Genomic DNA, 19,214 nt, shown 5'->3' with positions numbered 1-19,214 from the left:
CTTAATTGCCTCGAGAGTGTCTTCGGACAGTTGACCAAACAACAATAACAGCCATTGACCCATAATATCCATTTGTGAACTGAAGTAAAAATAAAACATTCAAAGCAACAAAACTGTAGTTTCATTCCCAAAACTGGGTGACGTTTTTTACGTGCCAATGTATTTTCAATAGGGCTCATAAAGGTTGTAGAGCCATTGATGAATTAATATTTCGTAAATAATAATGTGTGCTCTTGAGTAGACACGTACGTTCGTTCATTCATGCATTCATTCTCATTTCCATGATCATTACAAACCCATGTTAGATTTCACAAGTTCCCTGACCATATTCAGCGTAGCCCAAGATCACAGCTTGAGAATACACAGTATAAACCAAGTGCATCCATCTCGTCGCTATTAAATAGTAATAATTTGCCACTTCTCTGTCGGGGATAAAACGCATTTCCACAAAGTTTGTGACGAAAATAATAATAATAATAATAATAATAATAAGTCCACACCTGTGGAGTAACTGTCAGCGCGTCTGGCTGCGAAACCAGGTGGCCCGGGTTCGAATCCCGGTCGGGGCAAGTTACCTGGTTGAGGTTTTTTCCGGGGTTTTCCCCTCAACCCAATATGAGCAAATGCTGGGTAACTTTCGGTGCTGGACCCCGGACTCATTTCACCGGCATTATCACCTTCATATCATTCAGACGCTAAATAACCTAGATGTTGATACAGCGTCGTAAAATAACCAAATAAATAATAATAATAATAATAATAATAATAATAATAATAACCCATCACCGTAGAAACAGCTTCTTACGAAACCTTCAAACAAGCCTCGGAATGGGACTGATTCTCAACTACAGCAAAGGAATAATGTGTTTGAGAATAAGGTGCTTTGGAAAATATTTGGGCCTAAGAGGGATGAAGTTACAGGAGAATTGAGAAAGTTGCACAACGCAGAACTGCACACATTGTATTCTTCACCTGACATAATTAGGAACAATAAATCCAGACATTTGAGATGGGCAGGGCATGTAGCACGTATGGGCGAATCCAGAAATGCATATAGAGTATTAGTTGGGAGGCCGGAGGGCAAAGAACCTTGGGGAGGCCGAGACGTAGATGGAAAGATAATATTAAAATGGATTTGAGGGAGGTGGGATATGATGATAGAGACTGGATTAAACTTGCTCAGGATAGGGACTGATGGCGGGCTTATGTGAGGGTGGCAATGAACCTCCGTGTTCCTTAAAAGTCAGTCAGTAAGTAAGTGTGTAATAATAATAATAATAATAATAATAATAATAATAATAATAATAATAATAATGGTGGTGGCGGTACAAGAAGTACCGGAAGGAGAGCGGCAGTTACCAAATCCCTGTGAGAATGTCATGCGATAGGATTGGGCTCCTTCGCGCAGCCGTGCACTCGTTCCTTGAACCGGCGGGGCGGGGCGAGGCCGCCAGAAAGAGCTTGTTATTACGGGGGCAGAGCGCTGTAACGAGTTTAGGGTTCGCCATTTTTGGCACGTGTAGGATATCTTTGCAGCATAATTTGCAGATAATGATTCCGCCCCAAGTCCTAGCTATGATGCCCGACATCACAACACAGGGAGTTCGCGGACACTTATTACTGCAGTGCCAACGAAGTAGTCCTCAGCTGTGACTCCATTCCTGACCGTTACGTTACCACACTTGGATTCTATTCCCGTCAGCGATATGTACATATTCGACTCATTAGAGTTGAACATTTCTTTGTTTTCTTCTGTGTTGTCTTAACTTTGTGTCGTGCTAACCATTAGATCAATGAGTGTCCATGCTTGCAATGTTGTTAAGAATCTGAACTAACAACAAATATGATAATAGTACATTATGCAACGAGCCTATAATGATAGTAATTAAGAAGCGAGTATGTTTATGAAACGAGCGCGAGTGATTTTCATAATTTTCATACGAGTGTCTTAATTACCATTATAGTCAAGTTTCATACGGATTTTTATGCTCGACCATACTTCTAACTTAAAATTATTCATAAGTAGTCACGTTATTCTTATCTGACTGAGGAGCGGAACTGACCATGTGCAATACCTCGTAAATTGTGAGATGTGTGCAGACGCGAATGTATTGATTTTTTTCCGAGAAATAAATGTCGACATTGACCTTGATATAATCTAGAGAGTAAAATAAACATTAATCTTGATATAACCTTGAAATTGAATTAGACAGTGAAAAACGAGATTGTGCAATTGGTGAAATCTCGCGCTAGTTGTCTTTCGATTGCATATCCGAGAATAATCGATACTTGCGCTTTCATATTGCTACAGTGGTATTTTCTGATTGGTGGAACACCTGAACTTCAATGAATAGGTGTACTTTAATGAGGTCCATTAAAGGGCTGCTACCAGGTGTATAATTACTACATTTCGGCATGGTCGAGCATAAAAATTATTATATTACAATTTCAGTCAACAACTTATCAGATTGGTACAAAAGCAAGTTTTGTTACAATAGTCACATTATAATTCTTGGTAATATCCACGAATATTTTCGATTTTGCAAGAAATCATTATCAGGTGGAAGCAATATAGCTATTAGACAAGTTGAACACAAGTGAAACACAAAATATAAAATGCACACATAATGAGTAAAACAGTAAAAAAAAACACTATCATGTGTCAGAATATTTAAAAACAACTTAAAAATCACTGCTGACATGTATTCAAGTGTTGCATATGCATATATAACCTTTGGATTGTTAATAATTACTAAAATGTAAACGTAAAATATGTGTGTGCTAAAAGTTAAAATTTAAGATGCAATATTTTATGCTAGTTGAAACTGAAGTTGAATGGATTTTTGTCACTCGAGTTGATGAGGTGATTAAGACATCTGAAATTAACGAATAAGTAATTTAAGAACAATAATTGGAAAAGAGAATTAATTGGGAAGCATCAATAGTGCTTTTCTAGCAATACTTACTTTGTTGAAGATGGAGCAGAGTTAGATGCTGAAGTCAAACTCATCGACACGTTACATCGCTTGTGACTGATCGTACATACTATGTAGAATGAGGGTGGAAAGGGGGAGGGGAGTTTTATTGAAAAACCAGGCGGAACATCTCGATAAGTAGTTAAATAGTATTTTGTGTTTCACTTGTTTTCAACTTGTCTAATATATTGCTTCCACCTGATGAAGATTTCTTGTAAAATCGAAAATAATAGTGGATATTACCAAGAATTATAGTGTGACCTTTGTAACAAAACTTGTTTTTGTACCAATCTGATAAGCTGTTGACTGAAATTGTAATATAATAATTTTTTTTACCATAAATTATTCAACTTACCTGAACTTTAACCTCAACATGACTTTTAAATTTAACAAATAGCCTAGATAACTTCTAAAATCTTAGGCCGTGTCTCGAAGCTCAAGTCTGTACTAGCAACTAGCTGACTAGTAAACTACACACTGGGAGATACTACTTATTAATGGAGACAAATTCGTTCCGGCACCGGGAATCGAACCTAGGACCCTCAGCTTGGCGCGCTGAGTGCTCTGACCGTCTGAGCTATGCTGGACCCGATCCTAAGCGCCGGCCGAACTGTCTTCCTTTGTATCGTCAATGGCATTTTAGACATATAAGTCATATAGGCTATGCAGGAGCGCATATTTCAATGACTTTATGGCCATTTCAACATCAGTTTAGTGGATCGGGTTCCAACATAGCTCAGATGGTAAGAGCACTCAGCGCGCCAAGCTGAGGGTCCTGGGTTCGATTCCCGGTGCAGGAACGAATTTTTCGTCCACATCTGTGGAGTATCGGTTAGCGCGTCTGGCCGCGAAACCAGATGGCCCGGGTTCGATTCCCGGTCGAGGCAAGTTACCTGGTTGAGGTTTTTTCCGGGATTTTCCCTCAACCCCATATGAGCAAACTTTCGGTGCTGGACGCCGGACGCATTTCACCGGCATTATCACCTTCATCTCATTCAGACGCTAAATAACCTATGTTGATAAAGCGTCGTAAAATAACGTACCAAAAAAAACGAATTTTTCTCCATTAATAAGTAGTGTCTACGTGATGACTACATACTGTAAAAGTCATTTGATTACACAGTATTCAATAGAGGACGACGAGGTCCTCAGTAAGAACATACTGTAATATCGCCCTCCTGTCTTTGTTTGGAGCTATTTTTCTGTTATATCGTCTCCTAGCAACGAAATTAATAAATATACGACAGGTTCACCAACATAACAAAAAATATTTGAGTTTCTCTTTCCATTGATACTAATATGTTCCTAAGTGTCTCCTAATGATAGTCATTCAAGTTCGTAATCGGAAAGATCATTTATAGTACCATCCCTTCATTATGCAGTTTCTGGGCGGACAGTCACGAAGCTCAATACGTAGTAAATATGCAAACAGATAGTTGCTCACTGCTAGGATCGCTAATATCGCCTCATTACAGGCAATGCAAAACAGTACCGGCACAGTCTATTGTTTCTAACACCCTCAAAACTCAAGCTTCGTGACTGTATATAGTAGACTGTGGTAATATATACGTACTAGGAGCTTTGAACATGTATGCTTGAATCACGGCCTTCTTCATAGACTATTCTTAAAAAAAAAAAAAAAAAAAAAAAAAAAAACATGGTCACGGTGCAGTACTGAATTAAGAAGGCAGTGTCCTAATACAGTTTCTTTACGAGTTATGTGCAAAAGATAAGGGCTTAAAATATTTCATTGTTTAAGATATATAAAGTAGGTACCAGTACTAACAATGTCAATGTTGAAAGTTAACATTTTACTTCCGAAGAATCTTCAGATGACTCCAATTGCTGATGAGGCATGCATGTTTAGTATTCAAGTCATCAATCAAGCAAGAATTTTCATTAGCTAGCAACTACGGATTTGACTGGTATGCACTATGTAGCTTTGGATCATGACTTCTGACGTCACATCCGGCTATTTAGTCAACTATCTACATAGTTCACTTCGACTTTAAATGTAGCTTTGAGACACGACTTTTAATATTGTGTGAATGGTGTCTTTTTTTTTAAACGTCACTGTCACCTTTTTATTCGTAGTAGCATAGCTATTCTGTCCATCCATTGATGATACCGCAGATTTCTTTTTTTCTATTGCTTCATAAAATTGATTTTCTCCACGATTGCCCAGATTTACTCTTCTTTCTTTAGGAAACAAATCCAGCTCGTACACTATTATTATTATTATTATTATTATTATTATTATTATTATTACTATGTTTGTAGTTTTGACACACCAGCCACCAGGGTAGTTTAAACGACATTTCATACAAGTTGAGAGGATGCGAAGGCATTTATTTCCCCTTCTACTTGCCCTGAGTCCGTCAGGAATAGACCGGTAGCTGTTACCTCTTATATGTGCACCCCCCCCCCAAGTTGTACACACAAGAAAATAAAATATTAAATAAAGTACATAAATGGATATAAAATACAGTGACACAAGTTTGACAATTACGTGTTTCAGTATATTTTAGTGTCGTTCTTACAATATTTTCGACTGATAATTAATTAAATTAAGGGATGTTAGTTTGTATTATGAAGTCAGGGGGAGGGACACAGTGCAGGCTGTCCCGTTGAGTATGCTTAGAGTAGCAACTAGCGGTGAAGAAAACATATATCTTCTGCTGTCAGTAGTTTTTTAACGTGCCAGATGATATAAACAACAATAAAATGAAATACAAACGCTTAGTATAGATTTTCGAAATATAGATTACCGGTAAACATTTTCAATAATAGGAATTTTCACTATGTTCAAAGTCAATTAGTCGAACGTTAGTAAGATAGACAGTAGCATCTTCCCCTTCACGGATGGATATAGAGTGTGAGTAGAGGGGAAAGCCTATCAACCAAACTGAAATGGAGATTAGTGACTAGAGCGTTGGGCTTACAATACTGCTATGGACCCGGGCTCGTTCCCCGACGCACCCCCGATTTATAACTTGTGTTGAGCAAATCCGTGGTGCAGGTAACACGGGCTTTCTCCGGGAGCTCCCGTTCCCATATAGCTTCCTCACAAATCTCCATCATCATCATCATCATCATCATCATCATCATCATCATCTCATAACATCATGGGTTTAGCATAGGCCGGCCTCCTATGGCGCACCCTGGGCAACGACTCTGTCGGTAAATTGATCTGAATAAGTGGCTTCGTATCAGTGATTGAACAGTCAAATATCCGCCATTAGTAAAAAGAAAAGTTTTGGCACGCCTGAACACATCGTTCTCCGTGGTTCAGTGATTACGATGCTTGGCTACTGAATTTGATGTTCTTGAATTCAGGTTCTGCCTAGGGCAATGCATTTTAAGAGTGACGAAACTGAGCATAGCTTCATGCGGAAAAGAAATAAAGCTAGTAGTCTCGTGTCCTAGACATGACAGTAAGAAAAACCTGTCACGGATCAGGGCAAAGTGTACCGAGCATTATTGACCATGTGGAAATTAAATTCCGGATGTAGCGCATGATCCCGTGTAGGCGTGACTAAGCGCGCGTGGGTTTGTGCCACCCTCCCCATGTAATCCATCCATAATATTATTCCACGCAATTCTCCAGTAGATTCTCCACCATTGGTCAAGCAGTAGCGTTTCTAGCTACGTAATAAATCTCAGGTTAGATTCCCAGCAAGGGGGAGAATGGTTGTTCGTAAGTAACGGAAACACCTGTGTAATCAGCATTATGCAAAGTAGCCGTTTAAGACAATACAAGATAAGCGTAAGACAATAGACACGCAATCTATATTCCTTTGCAAAATAAGTATGCAGCCACCGGCGTAGCTCAGGCGGTAGACGCGCTTGCCTGCTGATCCGTAGCTTCGCTTGGGAGTGGGTTCGATTCCCACTTGGGAACAAGGTGGAACAAATACGGCAGTCCTTCTTATGCAGAGCGAACATTAGCGAATCTAGAAGTTCGTCACACTCGACAAATTGAACCGAACATAGCGCCTGTAATGCACGACGCTAATCCAGACCACTCACAAGCAAACGTTCTGATGGAGGCAGATAAAAGAGTTATTTTTTTTCTTCTACCATGTTAATAATGCCAAAACAAGTGCTTGTACAAATTTTGACCACTCGAGCGCAATTACGAGGGCCGTTCCTGGGACCATTTACAGAAAGAAAACACAATTTCCCTGGAAAGATTTATTGGAACAGATACAGCAATTGTTCAGCTATTTTTTAACATATTCCCCACCGTAACTGAGACATTTGTCATACCGTGGAATCAACAGAGAGGTGCGGACGGCTGTTACACACTAGTTCCGATCCCAGGCGGCAGACTTCACTGACACAGGGATACAAACCTTCTGGAAGCTCGAGTGGCCAAAATTTGTATAAGCATTTGTTTCGACATTAACATGGTGGAAGAAAAAGATTAACTTTTTCATCTGCCCCCATGAGAAAGTTTGCTTGTCAGCCACCGCAAGCAACACCTGAGTTATAAAAAACGTGTAGAATATACAGGAACATCATTTTATTTTTACTTCAATTTTTATTGTACCTGAGTTTTTGAATGTACTTCACTCCCACCCCTTCTACTAATGAAGTTCCAACTGTCCTTCAGACAGAATCAAGGCTGCATATAGTATACAGCACTGAGTTAGTGAGTATAGTACGTTCCAGAAATATGTTCGCTTTTTCCAGTGACGAAAGAGCTTTCAATATTGAACCATATTTTCGCAGAGGTACTGTTTTCCGTTTGCCTACGTCGCATCCCGATTTCCCCCACCTGTTTCTGCACGCCCCTCTGTAAAAGCTGGGCTGTCTTAGCTCTTTTCTGAAAAGATTAATTTCTGTTAGGAATTGGACGTTTACGTAATATTATACAACTGTTTAAAATAACTTAAATAAAAGGGCCTCGTTAAATAATTAACTGTCACTTGAGTTCCCCCCTTTCTACGATCCTGCGGCATAACCACTTGGACGGACAGTATATAGCATGTCTGAGTAATTTTATCTGTGCAGGTCGGGCAGAAGTGAAGATTTAATTTACAGTACGTAAGGTACTCTTTTATAGAGTAGGTACAGAATTATTTCAACATGAGTTACTAGTACGAAGGACGAAACTGGCAATTAGAATTAGATGCAATAGTCCATAGTGCGATAATATGCACAAAAGAATGAAGCCTGTATCGAAATGAACGGCCACCATTTTCAAAAATGTGTTTAAATATCCATATTATGATTATTTTTCATTTGAACTTCATTCTCTATATTGTACGCTAATGTGCTGTATACAGTATAATATACACTGCATAATGAATACGTTCGCATGGATAATTCAGTTCGTGAGTAAAAACTCTTATTCTTAATACAGTACTGCATTTTGATTAAATAAAAACCTAATGAAAATTATCGAACTCAAAATTGCGATATTTCCTAGTTTACGTAAATGGACGAACTACTTTTCTTCCTTCCTATACCTAGTAAAGTGATGTGTGCGTTTTACGCCAGTATCATCGAACTCCAGTCGTGGAAGGGGGTAGCGAACGGTGTTTCCGGTTCTCTAAAGGTATAGACAGGTTAATATTAAAAATGTTAGTAAAAATAAAATGATGTCCCTGTATAATTATGTCACTAAAAATGTGTATTTTAATTACTATTAATTTATTTAGGAGCTTTAAATAAAGTTATTGATTAAAATTCCGTTAAACATAACTATAAGCATGAAAGCGATCGATATCCTTCCATTAACAGCTGACGGCGTTTCGTGTCACTTGTTTCTGGATTAACGCCAAAATATAATGCACACGACTATAGATTTAGATTTAAAAATCGGTTAAATGGAGTGTTCTCTGTGGTTAAAAATCACGGGGCGATATAGCGAAACTGGGTCGACGGGCACCGCACGGCGCATGTGCCCACCCTGGCGCCCAGAAGGCGGGGGTTGGGGGTAAAGATCGACCCCCTGTTACGTGTCTTCTGGCTGCACCAGCAATATCAGATGTTCTGTTCTCTATCTGAGGTCCCAGTCGACGTTTTCCTCAGCTCCAGGCGAAACAGTACTAAATTTGAACTCAGCGCCCTTACCATTGGATCTCTATCACTAAGGTAACTGAGGTTTGGTTGTGAATGTTCAGTACATCGTATTGATTAGGTGCCTGCTCTGTCATTGTCGTGCATGCTGCTTCAATATGTTTGTTTATTTTATGAAGTAGCAGGCCGTGCTATACGTAGAATCCAAAGCGTGTCTTTCATGTTTGTAGTAGGAAAGGTTAGTGTTTTCCAATACGTCGAGATCAAAGTTAAGATTTTTTTTAATACTAGCCATATTCGTGCGCTCCGCTGCACCCGTTAGAAATAAATATAAAGTAATTACATAATTAAAATAGGACGTTTGATCCAGGGAACATTCGTGTTTGATGGAAGGATAAATCGTTTAATATGTTACTTAATTTAAATTGCATCCAAATAATTAAAATGCGATCATTTTGGTCCAGAGACACTCATTTGGTGCAATGACAATTCCTTTAACATGTTTCTTAATTTTTATTACATGCAACCATAGTTTAATGAAGATTGACATCATTTAGATTTAATGTGTATATTTTATTTTACTTGTTATAGGTTTCCATTGAATTATGGTAATAACTTAATTTTAACCATTGTTTTCTACGTATTCAGTAAATGGCGCTTGGCCCACTATGGTACTGAACCCTTCAAATAACTTAAATTATATTATATAATATTACATATTATATTATATTATATTATATTATATTATATTATATTATATTATATTATATTATATTATATTATATTATATTATATTATATTGTATTATATCAGAAGTTACTGTAATAACATTATATCATTATGCCCATCTAGAGAAACTACACTTTCCAATGGTGAAATAATAATTGATTATACAAATCGGTTAATTTAGCTTCCGATATTACTTCATACAAACACAGAAACATTCTCTGTAGGCTATCTTTCATAGCTTTCGATTGTTGCTGTCCAAGGCCCCTTATACAGTAGACGAAGTCATTTGTTTTTTAATTCATTACACGGCCTTAGATGGCAGTTATTTTAATTTTAAAACTTATTTATCTCATTAAATATCAGTGCTATCAAAATTTTTCAAGGAATAAAACTTATCGCAAATTATTTTTAAAGAAACTTTTGTTATGTAACATTTTTCACAAAAATCAATAATAAACGAGATATTTCGATTTATTTAATTCAGGCCTCCTTATAACGCCCCTTTTAAATAATGTATTTTGAATGCCATATAGCCTAAAATCTAAGTTACAACGAACTTAATTTATATTCCAATTTTCATCGCGTGAAAAGGTAACAAACATACAGACAGACATACAAACAAAAATGTCAAAAAAGCGATTTTCGGTTTCAGGGTGGTTAATTATATATGTCAGGACCAATTATTTTTGGAAAATCGAAAATTACCAGAAAAATTTTGGCTGCAGATTTATTATTAGTATAGATTAGTTATTTATATTATTAACCTTCCGGTTTCATGTCCTAAAATATTACAGAATTTGTTATGTTTTTTAAAATGTGTTATTAAGTGCCAGGTCCCTCTCTTTCGATAATACAGTAGATGGATTATTTTTTTGTATTTTATTGGGTTATTTTACGACGCTGTATCAACATCTAGGTTATTTGGCGTCTGAATGAAATGAAGGTGATAATGCCGGTGAAATGAGTCCGGGGTCCAGCACTGAGAGTTTCCCAGCATTTGTTCGTATTGGGTTGAGGGAAAACCCCGGAAAAAACCTCAACCAGGTAACTTGCCCGACCGGGATTCGAACCCGGGCCACCTGGTTTCGCTGCCAGACGCGCTGACTGTTACTCCACAGGTGTGGACTAGGAGTAGATGGATTAACAAGTCCTTTAGAGATGGAGGTATTAATTTTAAGTTGTATGTTTTTCTCTTAATAAAGGGTTTGTATAATGAAGTAGCTTTTCCTGGAAATAGTCTGTAGATTCTGAACGTGATTTTTTAAAGTAAATCAGATACTTACCTAAGGCTTTTAGAGAACCCGGAGGTTCATTGCCGTCCTCACATAAGCCCATCCTGAGGAAGATCAATCCATTTTATATTATCCTCCCATTTACATTTCGACCTTCCCAAAAGTCTTGTTCCCTCCGGGCTCCCAACTAACACTCTATATGCATTTCTGGATTCGTACATACGTGCTATATGCCCTGCCCATCTCAAACGTCTGGATTTAATACATTCCTAATTATGTTAGGTGAAGAATACAATTCCTTTTTTTTTTTCTCTCTCAATCGTTGGTTGGGTTTCCATCAAATATATTTATGGAATATGTAGTCTACCTTCATCTCATTCAGACGCCAAATAACCCAAGGCGTTGATAAAGCGTCGTAAAATAAGCTACTAAAAATGCAAGTTTGAAGTAAAATATAACATTTCTGTGCCAATTTGGTATTATTCGAAAGTTGGTTATAACCGTTGTGAGCAAAAATATCTTAGACAGTTAACAAAAGAAAGATGAATAAAATTATCGGAAAATAACAGTGCTTTTAACCACCGGTTTCATAATGTGTAAGGGTTACTAACTTCAATTTGCAATGATGAATTGACCATGTATTGTAAACTGCTTTCTTCTCCGTGCAGAAATGATTTTCAAAGAAAGATAGGTACTTAGGAATGCCAACTGAAGGAAGAATAGAAAGTGGAAGACCTAGGATTAAATGGGAGGACACAATAGAGAGAATGGTATGTGAGAGAGGGAAAACAATTAGTGAATTGAAAAGAATGTGTAGAGATAGAAGTCACTGGAGAATCTGGGTGGATCGAGGTGAACCCAACGAAGGTGATAATGCCGGTGAAATGAGTTTAAAGGGTGAAGTATGTACTGGATGAAATATTATTTTTGGGGGGTAATATTATTTGTAGAAGGCTATAGTTTCTCCTTCTAAGGTTAGAGAAAAGACTTTGTTATTTTCAAGCCTGCAAATCTGTTAATTATACTGGGTAACAAATTTTGAACAACTTTTTGTTTCTTCTGATTTTTTGATTTCATATCGATAAATCACACACGCTGAGTTCAGAAATATCAGTATTTTCAATGTAGCATCAATAGTTCTTTGGGAAATTAGCTGTATATGGTTAAGTAATATGCATATTTATTAAGTCTACCAGAAAGAATGTCTATATAATATAATATTTACGATGGACAATACATATTTATACAATAACAGTCTTGAATTAAGTATGTTAGAAATGCAGATGTGATCGTGCTTTCCTTTTGTGTTGCTGATTACTATCCCTGACCAAACCCCACACATAGTCTCCAATCATTGCTGTATCCCGTAATATTGTGCGAAAGTTTGATACCGCTTCCTATATTTTGTGATCCTGCTTCCCTCAAGCAAATTCCATACTTGTAAACCGGATGCTAGGAGCTCTGCTTTCGATTTTGGTAATTCAAGATCACGTACAAGAGCATCTAGTTCCTTGTGATTTCGAAAACAATGATTCTGGCTGGAACGGTCACTGTCACTAAAGTCTGAGTCACTTCCGGGGACGGGTATATGGCGATACAAATTCGTTTGAGTGGCTGGTGGTTCAAAAACTGGTAAATCTTGACCATGCGAGATAGGAGCAATTGAAGATGAGATATTCGGATACTGCAATCTCCCGCGTTGTTTTAAATTTTTCAAAGCTGACATATCGACCATGCAAAAGTAGCAATTGTCATGGTGGTTGGTTCGTTCCCTCCAAACTCTGGGAACAGCGAAAGGCATACATTTCCGAGATCCTCGTAGCCATCCTTCCAAAGTTATATTACAGGAACCACAACACACATGTTGTGCCCATGAATTATCTTGGTCTCGTATTGGTACTTCAAAGTAAGCATTGTGAGCTTTATAATATTTGGTGCCAGGTCTTATGTTATGCTTCTTCTGCTTTCCTACTGATGTAATATCCACAAACGTAACAGAAAGAGTCCGGTGGATTCCTGCAATCACCTCTAGAAGTCATGCTTCAACGTAGAACAAACATAATTAAGAATATCGTTATATTTCTAGAACCGTTATCATTTCAGAAAAAGTAATTACAGATTTGAAATCAGCGCAAAAAATTGAATCAGAAACAATTAAAATATCGAGAGAAACATTTTCGATGTTACCCAGTTTTATTCTCGAAATTGGTTCATTTCACAGAAGCAGAAATCCGTACAAAAATACGTTTTCTAGAAAATAAGTGATGAAAAGGATAAGAATAATATTTTAATGTCTGTATGTGAGGAAAATTAACACCAGCCTTGCTTTTATATAAAATCGGCGAGCTCAGAAAAGCAGATACAGCTCTCCTACAAAGGTCAAAGTAATACACTCCGGAAGACGGCACAAAGCGAGCGGGAAGGGCGGAGCTAGTAAGGGTGTGGGGGTTGTGGATGAGCTGAAAGAGAAATGAGAGGAAAGTCACACAATTTAATAAAAAGGTCGGCGCCGTGCTAAAGACGTAACATGCCGCGTAGTTATTTTCAGATATTCTATTCTAGGATTATCGTGTACGACATTAAGGTAGCGAATTCGGAGTGGTTATTTAGTTTCAACATGGAACGATAAAATTGTCTATGAGGAAATTAAATTATGCGAAAGTATGAATTTACACACAGATAATTCTGTTGGTAATATCAATTACGACATAAGTATATTTTGACGTAAGTTAAATGTATTTCAGAAATGTAACAGATTAGAAAAGCGGTAGGAATTTTGAACGATTAAACGAAATACAATTTATACTAATTAACAAAGAACGGCCATAGATGTTGATAAAGCGTCGTAAAGTAACCAACTAAAAAAAAAGTGAAATTTTCAGAAGAGTAACAATTTCACTTCCGGTTTTTAATAAAATTATAACGGTTATTGGGTTTCAGTATGACATTTAATTTTATTAATTCAAATTGTATATCTTGAAGAGTAGGCTTTATTTCGTGTTTGTATTAAATAAAAACGTATGACATGAAACGCGATACTTACTCGTTCACTCTCTTAACGAATATATTATTACTGTTATTATTACATATTATTATTGTATTTTAACCAGGCACCAAGATAATGAAAATAATTAGGCCTACAGCAACTACAAAATTACAGATGAACGATAATAACGGAATTCTTAATGGTTATTTCGTTTCAGTATTGAATGATAAAATTGCCAATTAATAATAATTATAATATTATATATTAGTAATATATTTGCTTCCTCGAAATTCAAGGTTGTCTCTTGACAGAACTTAACAGTCAATTTGATTTACGAAATTATTAAGAAATGGATTTATATAGAAATATCAATAACAAATATATAATGGAAAAATTCAAACTCAGAGAAGAATAGAAAGAGGAAGATCTAGGATTAAGTTGGAGGGCACAATAGAAAGAATGGTATGTAAGAGAGGGACAACAATTAGGAACTAAAAAGAATGTGTAGAAATAGAAGTCGCTGGAGAATGTGGGTGGAACGAGGTGAACCCAACGCCTAACGGCAAAGTGGGACGGAAGAAGAAGAGAAGAAAGATAAGGAGATGACTGTTTAATAGAATCGATTGACAAGAAAATAAAATTACAAATACGAAACTCAGACTCTTAATAGAAACTTTTGGGCTGATATTTTATTTATGCGGAGGACGGACCCGAAGGCTAGCGCTGCTACTCGGGGCTTATCATGCCTTTAGTTAGGAAAGAATGTCGAGTCCGAACAACTGCTTTGTATCTAGATATCTTGACTCGTTATGTGGCGCCATATGTTGATGCCACCATGTAGGCTTAAGGGTCTGATGAAGTCCCATTTGAGTGTCTTTTCACCTCCCCCAATAGCGTACTGCGCCTCCCCAGACTGATGCCCTTTCTTCCGTACATTTTCGTCTAATTCATCACATTTCAGAAAAATATTACATACGACATTTCATTTTATTTTATTTTCATTACGTACGCTTTTCATCCTATCACCGTTACATCATTTCAGCGTCTTTGAACAGCTTTTATAGTTCAAAGGGGCATTATATAAATGTTACAATTTCAACCTACGCAGTGTAAAAGTTTCGCCTTAACCGTCCCACGTAGGTTATTCGGGTTATTGATTTTATAAAGCTTATATGAAATAGGATTGACCCTTTTGTTAGGTCAGTTTCTCCAACTCTGTATGAAGAGAATTCCGAATGTTGCTGACAACTCTTGTGTGCTTGTAAGGATATCATATCCTAGGAGTCAACTGTAGTGTTGTCATGATTACTTGCTCCATAAGACGTTCTCCACTTTGATCCGTTGGGATTTGTGTCGTTGGTACGATGTTACGATTCAGTATTATCGTACTATATTTCCACTCCGTTGAATTGAATTGAATTTCAGGAGGGGGCACTACGTCCCAGCACTGCTACTTAATCTAGTGCGCTAACAGTCGGAACTAGGCTCGTTCCTAATCCACACCGGCTGACTACACTATGGTTCGTTGAGTAGCCAGGTTTCGAGCAGGCGGTCCCACTATGGTCCGTCCAGAAATCTGTGGAGTAGAAAGACGAAACTAGACATCTGCGCAAGTGGTATGTGGGAGGGCTAGGGCCAATGACTGCTCTGGGGGAGGCATTGCTTGAACGAAGCGAGCAATCGCTTGCAGGAGGGGATAATTTCTATCTGAACTGTGTTCTACCTTCTACCACGAGCATCTTACCCAGACCTGCAGAACTGTAGCTCTTTCTTACCCCACCCACCTTCTCTACCTGTGCGGTCACGGCGTTCTAGTTACGCTTGGCTGCATCAACATTCATTCTCGCGGCGGAAGTCGATCATCCCCAATAGAAGTGGAGTGAGGCTGACATTTCCCCCACTTGCGAGTTCTGCAGGCCTGATCTTACCCTTAGCGGACTAGACCTGATGCTGCCCGCAATACACTCCGGCACAGATAGACTCCGCCCCCATATGCGCGAAGTTACTCCACAGATGCCTCGGACGGACCATAGTCCCTAGGCAAGTCCTCTCCGTGAGTCGCCATCCGGCGTTCGGGATATGCTTGTAAATGTACATATATCGCCGTCCCATAGCCCTGGTTAAGTTCATGGTCCAGCGCGATGTATTCGTACAAGAACGCGGTAATTAGAAACATAACGACAATACAGCGTTAGAGTCGTTCTGAAGCCGTGGGAGGGAAATAATAATAATAATAATAATAATAATAATAATAATAATAATAATAATAATAATAATTGTTTTCCTCTGACAGAGTTAAGTCTGTCAGCCTTCTCTTCCACTCAAACCAGGTTGAAATCAGATACTGGAAAATGCATAATACAAATATTAATTTTCGAGTTTGGCATTTTTTCCGGTTATTATAATGCTTATTTAAGTTGTGTTAACTCTCGCTAGTGGTTTTATATTTTATTTTATCCGTCTTAGCATTTATTTGATTATTGTAAATAAATTTGTTTTATCACTATTATTATTATTATTACTATTATTATTATTATTATTATTATTATTATTATTATTATTATTATTATTAATGAATTATTTTGTATTACAATCTTTGTACCATTTCTGTCACGATTATTCTTTTATTATTATTATTATTATTATTATTATTACTATTATTTATATCATCAGCATTATTATTTGAACCCTGTAAAATTTATGTAGACTACTGGACTGTACCCGAGCACGAGCATATGCTCATTTCGGGTATCTATTCATATGTATTCAGTTCAAATGTAAATTGTAAATAAATTTGAAATTTGAAAAAAAAAATTGAAAAGAAAATAGTACAATTTGTATAACCATTATGAATTATATTTAAACAATGATATTTATCTAGAAATTATAGTTAATAGAAAGAACAAAGTAATAACTATACATTAAGTATTCTGGCTTCAAAAAGACTATTTCTGTGTATTAAAAATGTTTCTAAATAATATAGTTTTGAAGAACTGAGGACTAAGACTATCCCTGATGTCCAGCAGCAGCGAATTCCAGGAGCGCGCCATGGTTATTGAGAAAGAACTTGAGTACAGAAATGTCTGATGACGTGGTATTGATAGCAACAGATTGTGCTGTGAACAACTATTAGGATTATTATGTGAAGCTAGAAGCGTAAAGCGAGAGACAAGGTAGTTGGGTTTGGAATTTATGTATAGCGTAATTCGATGTAGCAGGCAAATATAATTCGTTGCAGCGATAACAATAAATATAGCTAAGACACAGACTCTCAGCATGTACATTGTCGAGTCTCTGATCAAACTTCCATTTATTTCCTTAGGTTAAAAATACATTTTAAACAACTTAATTATTTAAATTAATTTAATATTTAAAAAAAAGGACCAGAAAAAGGAAGTAAAATGCGAAAACAATAAATAAGAAATTATTTAGAGCTTGAAAAAATGACCTAAAACTTCAAAAATAGAAAGTATGACGAAAAAATGCACAATAGAATTATAGAATTAATATTTTTATAATCACAGGTTCGTGTTCAGGAACAATGCATACTGCATGAGGAAAAAAAGATGACGTCATCAAAATCCGGGTCCTGAATGTTATAATTAAGAATTAGATAAATGTTGCAGGAAAAATGAGAGTGTCCTGCGAAAACATGGCTCGGACAGTGTTGTCCTTCAGCTTAAAGTTCACTTTGTCTCGCTGGGATTTGGATCTGGACCTGCAGCGTGTAAAACCGATACTCTAGCAGTTCGATTAACGGTAATGCCGGGATTAAGAATGTGCAAATTCCTCTCTCCCACCTTTCATCCGTGCAAGACCACGAGTTCAAACTTGTGGAACTTCATTAAAACTTCATTGAATTACTCGGACTACGACCTGATGGAGTTGCTTCGAAATAGAACAAATTGTAATTCAATTGCGCTTCTCTTTGTCTCCTCGTTGTACTTTGCAATTTCGTTACGCTCCGACAGCCAGTCCTCGTCTTCTTCTCTGTACACAGTTTTTTTTTTTTCTTCAGGAATCGATATCTGTTGAAAATAGGGATATTAAATATGAAATATGTCCGGCTTCTTGCACGCTAGACGACTTAACGCACGCACGGATACTACTCAAGAAATTACCGCAGCGAAAAGCTGGAAAAACAGGCATATTTGTAGTTAAAGATTGATCGGTTCCCACGCGACCGTTGGTTGGTAAGCGGGAAATTTAGTTACACATCCAGAGTTTATATTCTGATGATCGTGCTTTTAGCAGCATGAATACTACATGTAGTTTAAAAGCTATTTAAACAAGTTTCATCGTAATTGTGAAGTTTTGGAACTACGATATGGGGGTGAACAAGTTTCAGTGAAAATTACAGCGTTGTTTACCTAAACATTCATCGAAGATATTTATGTAAATGGACCCAAAATCCTTGAAAGCATTCTTGGGTTCAAATTCTGCTTCGGGTCTGGATGTTTGTCCGATGTGTAATTTTTTTTATCCTAGATCAGTGGTGACCAAAGCGGGTGTCGTGATTACATCGTGTAATCACAGACATTCAAACGGGTACGAGGAGTTTTCTGTACATTGCTGTGTGTTTCATTCACGTACTGGATGCAATCAGTGGTGGTATCATGTCGCTCTACAAATTCTCTCTACAAGCAGTAAGAGGTGGTTTCTTAAAGAATGAGGAGAACTTTTTTGTTGTTCTGTCGGAGAAAATGTAATATGTTTACTTTGCTCAACGGTTCAATTAGGAGTATATAGAAACATTAATTGCCACGCTGAATAATGTATTATTATTATTATTATTACACTATGTGTTTCTATAATTCTTCTGTACGTGTATGAATATTTATGTTTTTAGATCTTCTCCTGAGAAGGATAAAATTATTAAGTTTTACCTCAATTTTAATCTTCGTACTCTTTAGATGAGGGTAACTATTTATTTGTATTTATTTAATAATAATATTGTAGAAAACTGATTAAGTATTATGTGCCTGTGAACTGTTAAACGCCAGGAATTGACATGTCTTAAATCATAGCCAGGAAGAGAAAGATGAGATAAATAAATGTAAGGAAGTCAGCTACCTAATTGGGTTTGAAATATCTCGTGCTCTAAAGTCTTTTAATAGAACAGAATTTCTCAAAAGAGTAATGATTAAAATAGCTTAAATAACTTGTCCATAAGAAGTTTTTAATTTTGAAAATCTACGAATTTCTCGACCAAGTATCTAGAGAAGAATTGAGAAAATTCATGATTATATTCAAGAGGAAGGTTAA

The 19,214-nt window shown here is 37.0% G+C and overlaps 1 protein-coding gene across 5 annotated transcripts in view; it reads left to right on the top strand.

Moving 5' to 3' along the window:
* The window catches only part of csw (protein tyrosine phosphatase non-receptor type corkscrew), a 320,146-nt gene that overhangs the window by 153,285 nt on the left and 147,647 nt on the right, over window positions 1–19,214 (top strand). Inside the window, exon 1 of one of the 5 annotated variants that reach the window (XM_069836032.1) lies at window positions 8,905–9,077. The exons of the other annotated variants lie outside the window; for them this stretch is intronic. Coding sequence (XP_069692133.1) covers window positions 8,971–9,077 — 107 coding nt within the window. The 5' untranslated portion in view covers window positions 8,905–8,970. Of the gene's footprint in view, window positions 1–8,904; window positions 9,078–19,214 lie in introns of those variants that run through there. 5 annotated transcript variants of the gene reach the window in all.

Source organism: Periplaneta americana, chromosome 9 (genome assembly GCF_040183065.1).
Source record: "Periplaneta americana isolate PAMFEO1 chromosome 9, P.americana_PAMFEO1_priV1, whole genome shotgun sequence".
Taxonomy (NCBI): Eukaryota; Metazoa; Arthropoda; class Insecta; order Blattodea; family Blattidae; genus Periplaneta; species Periplaneta americana.
Note: the sequence above shows the minus strand (reverse complement) of the source record. Positions and strands in the feature narration are given on the sequence as shown.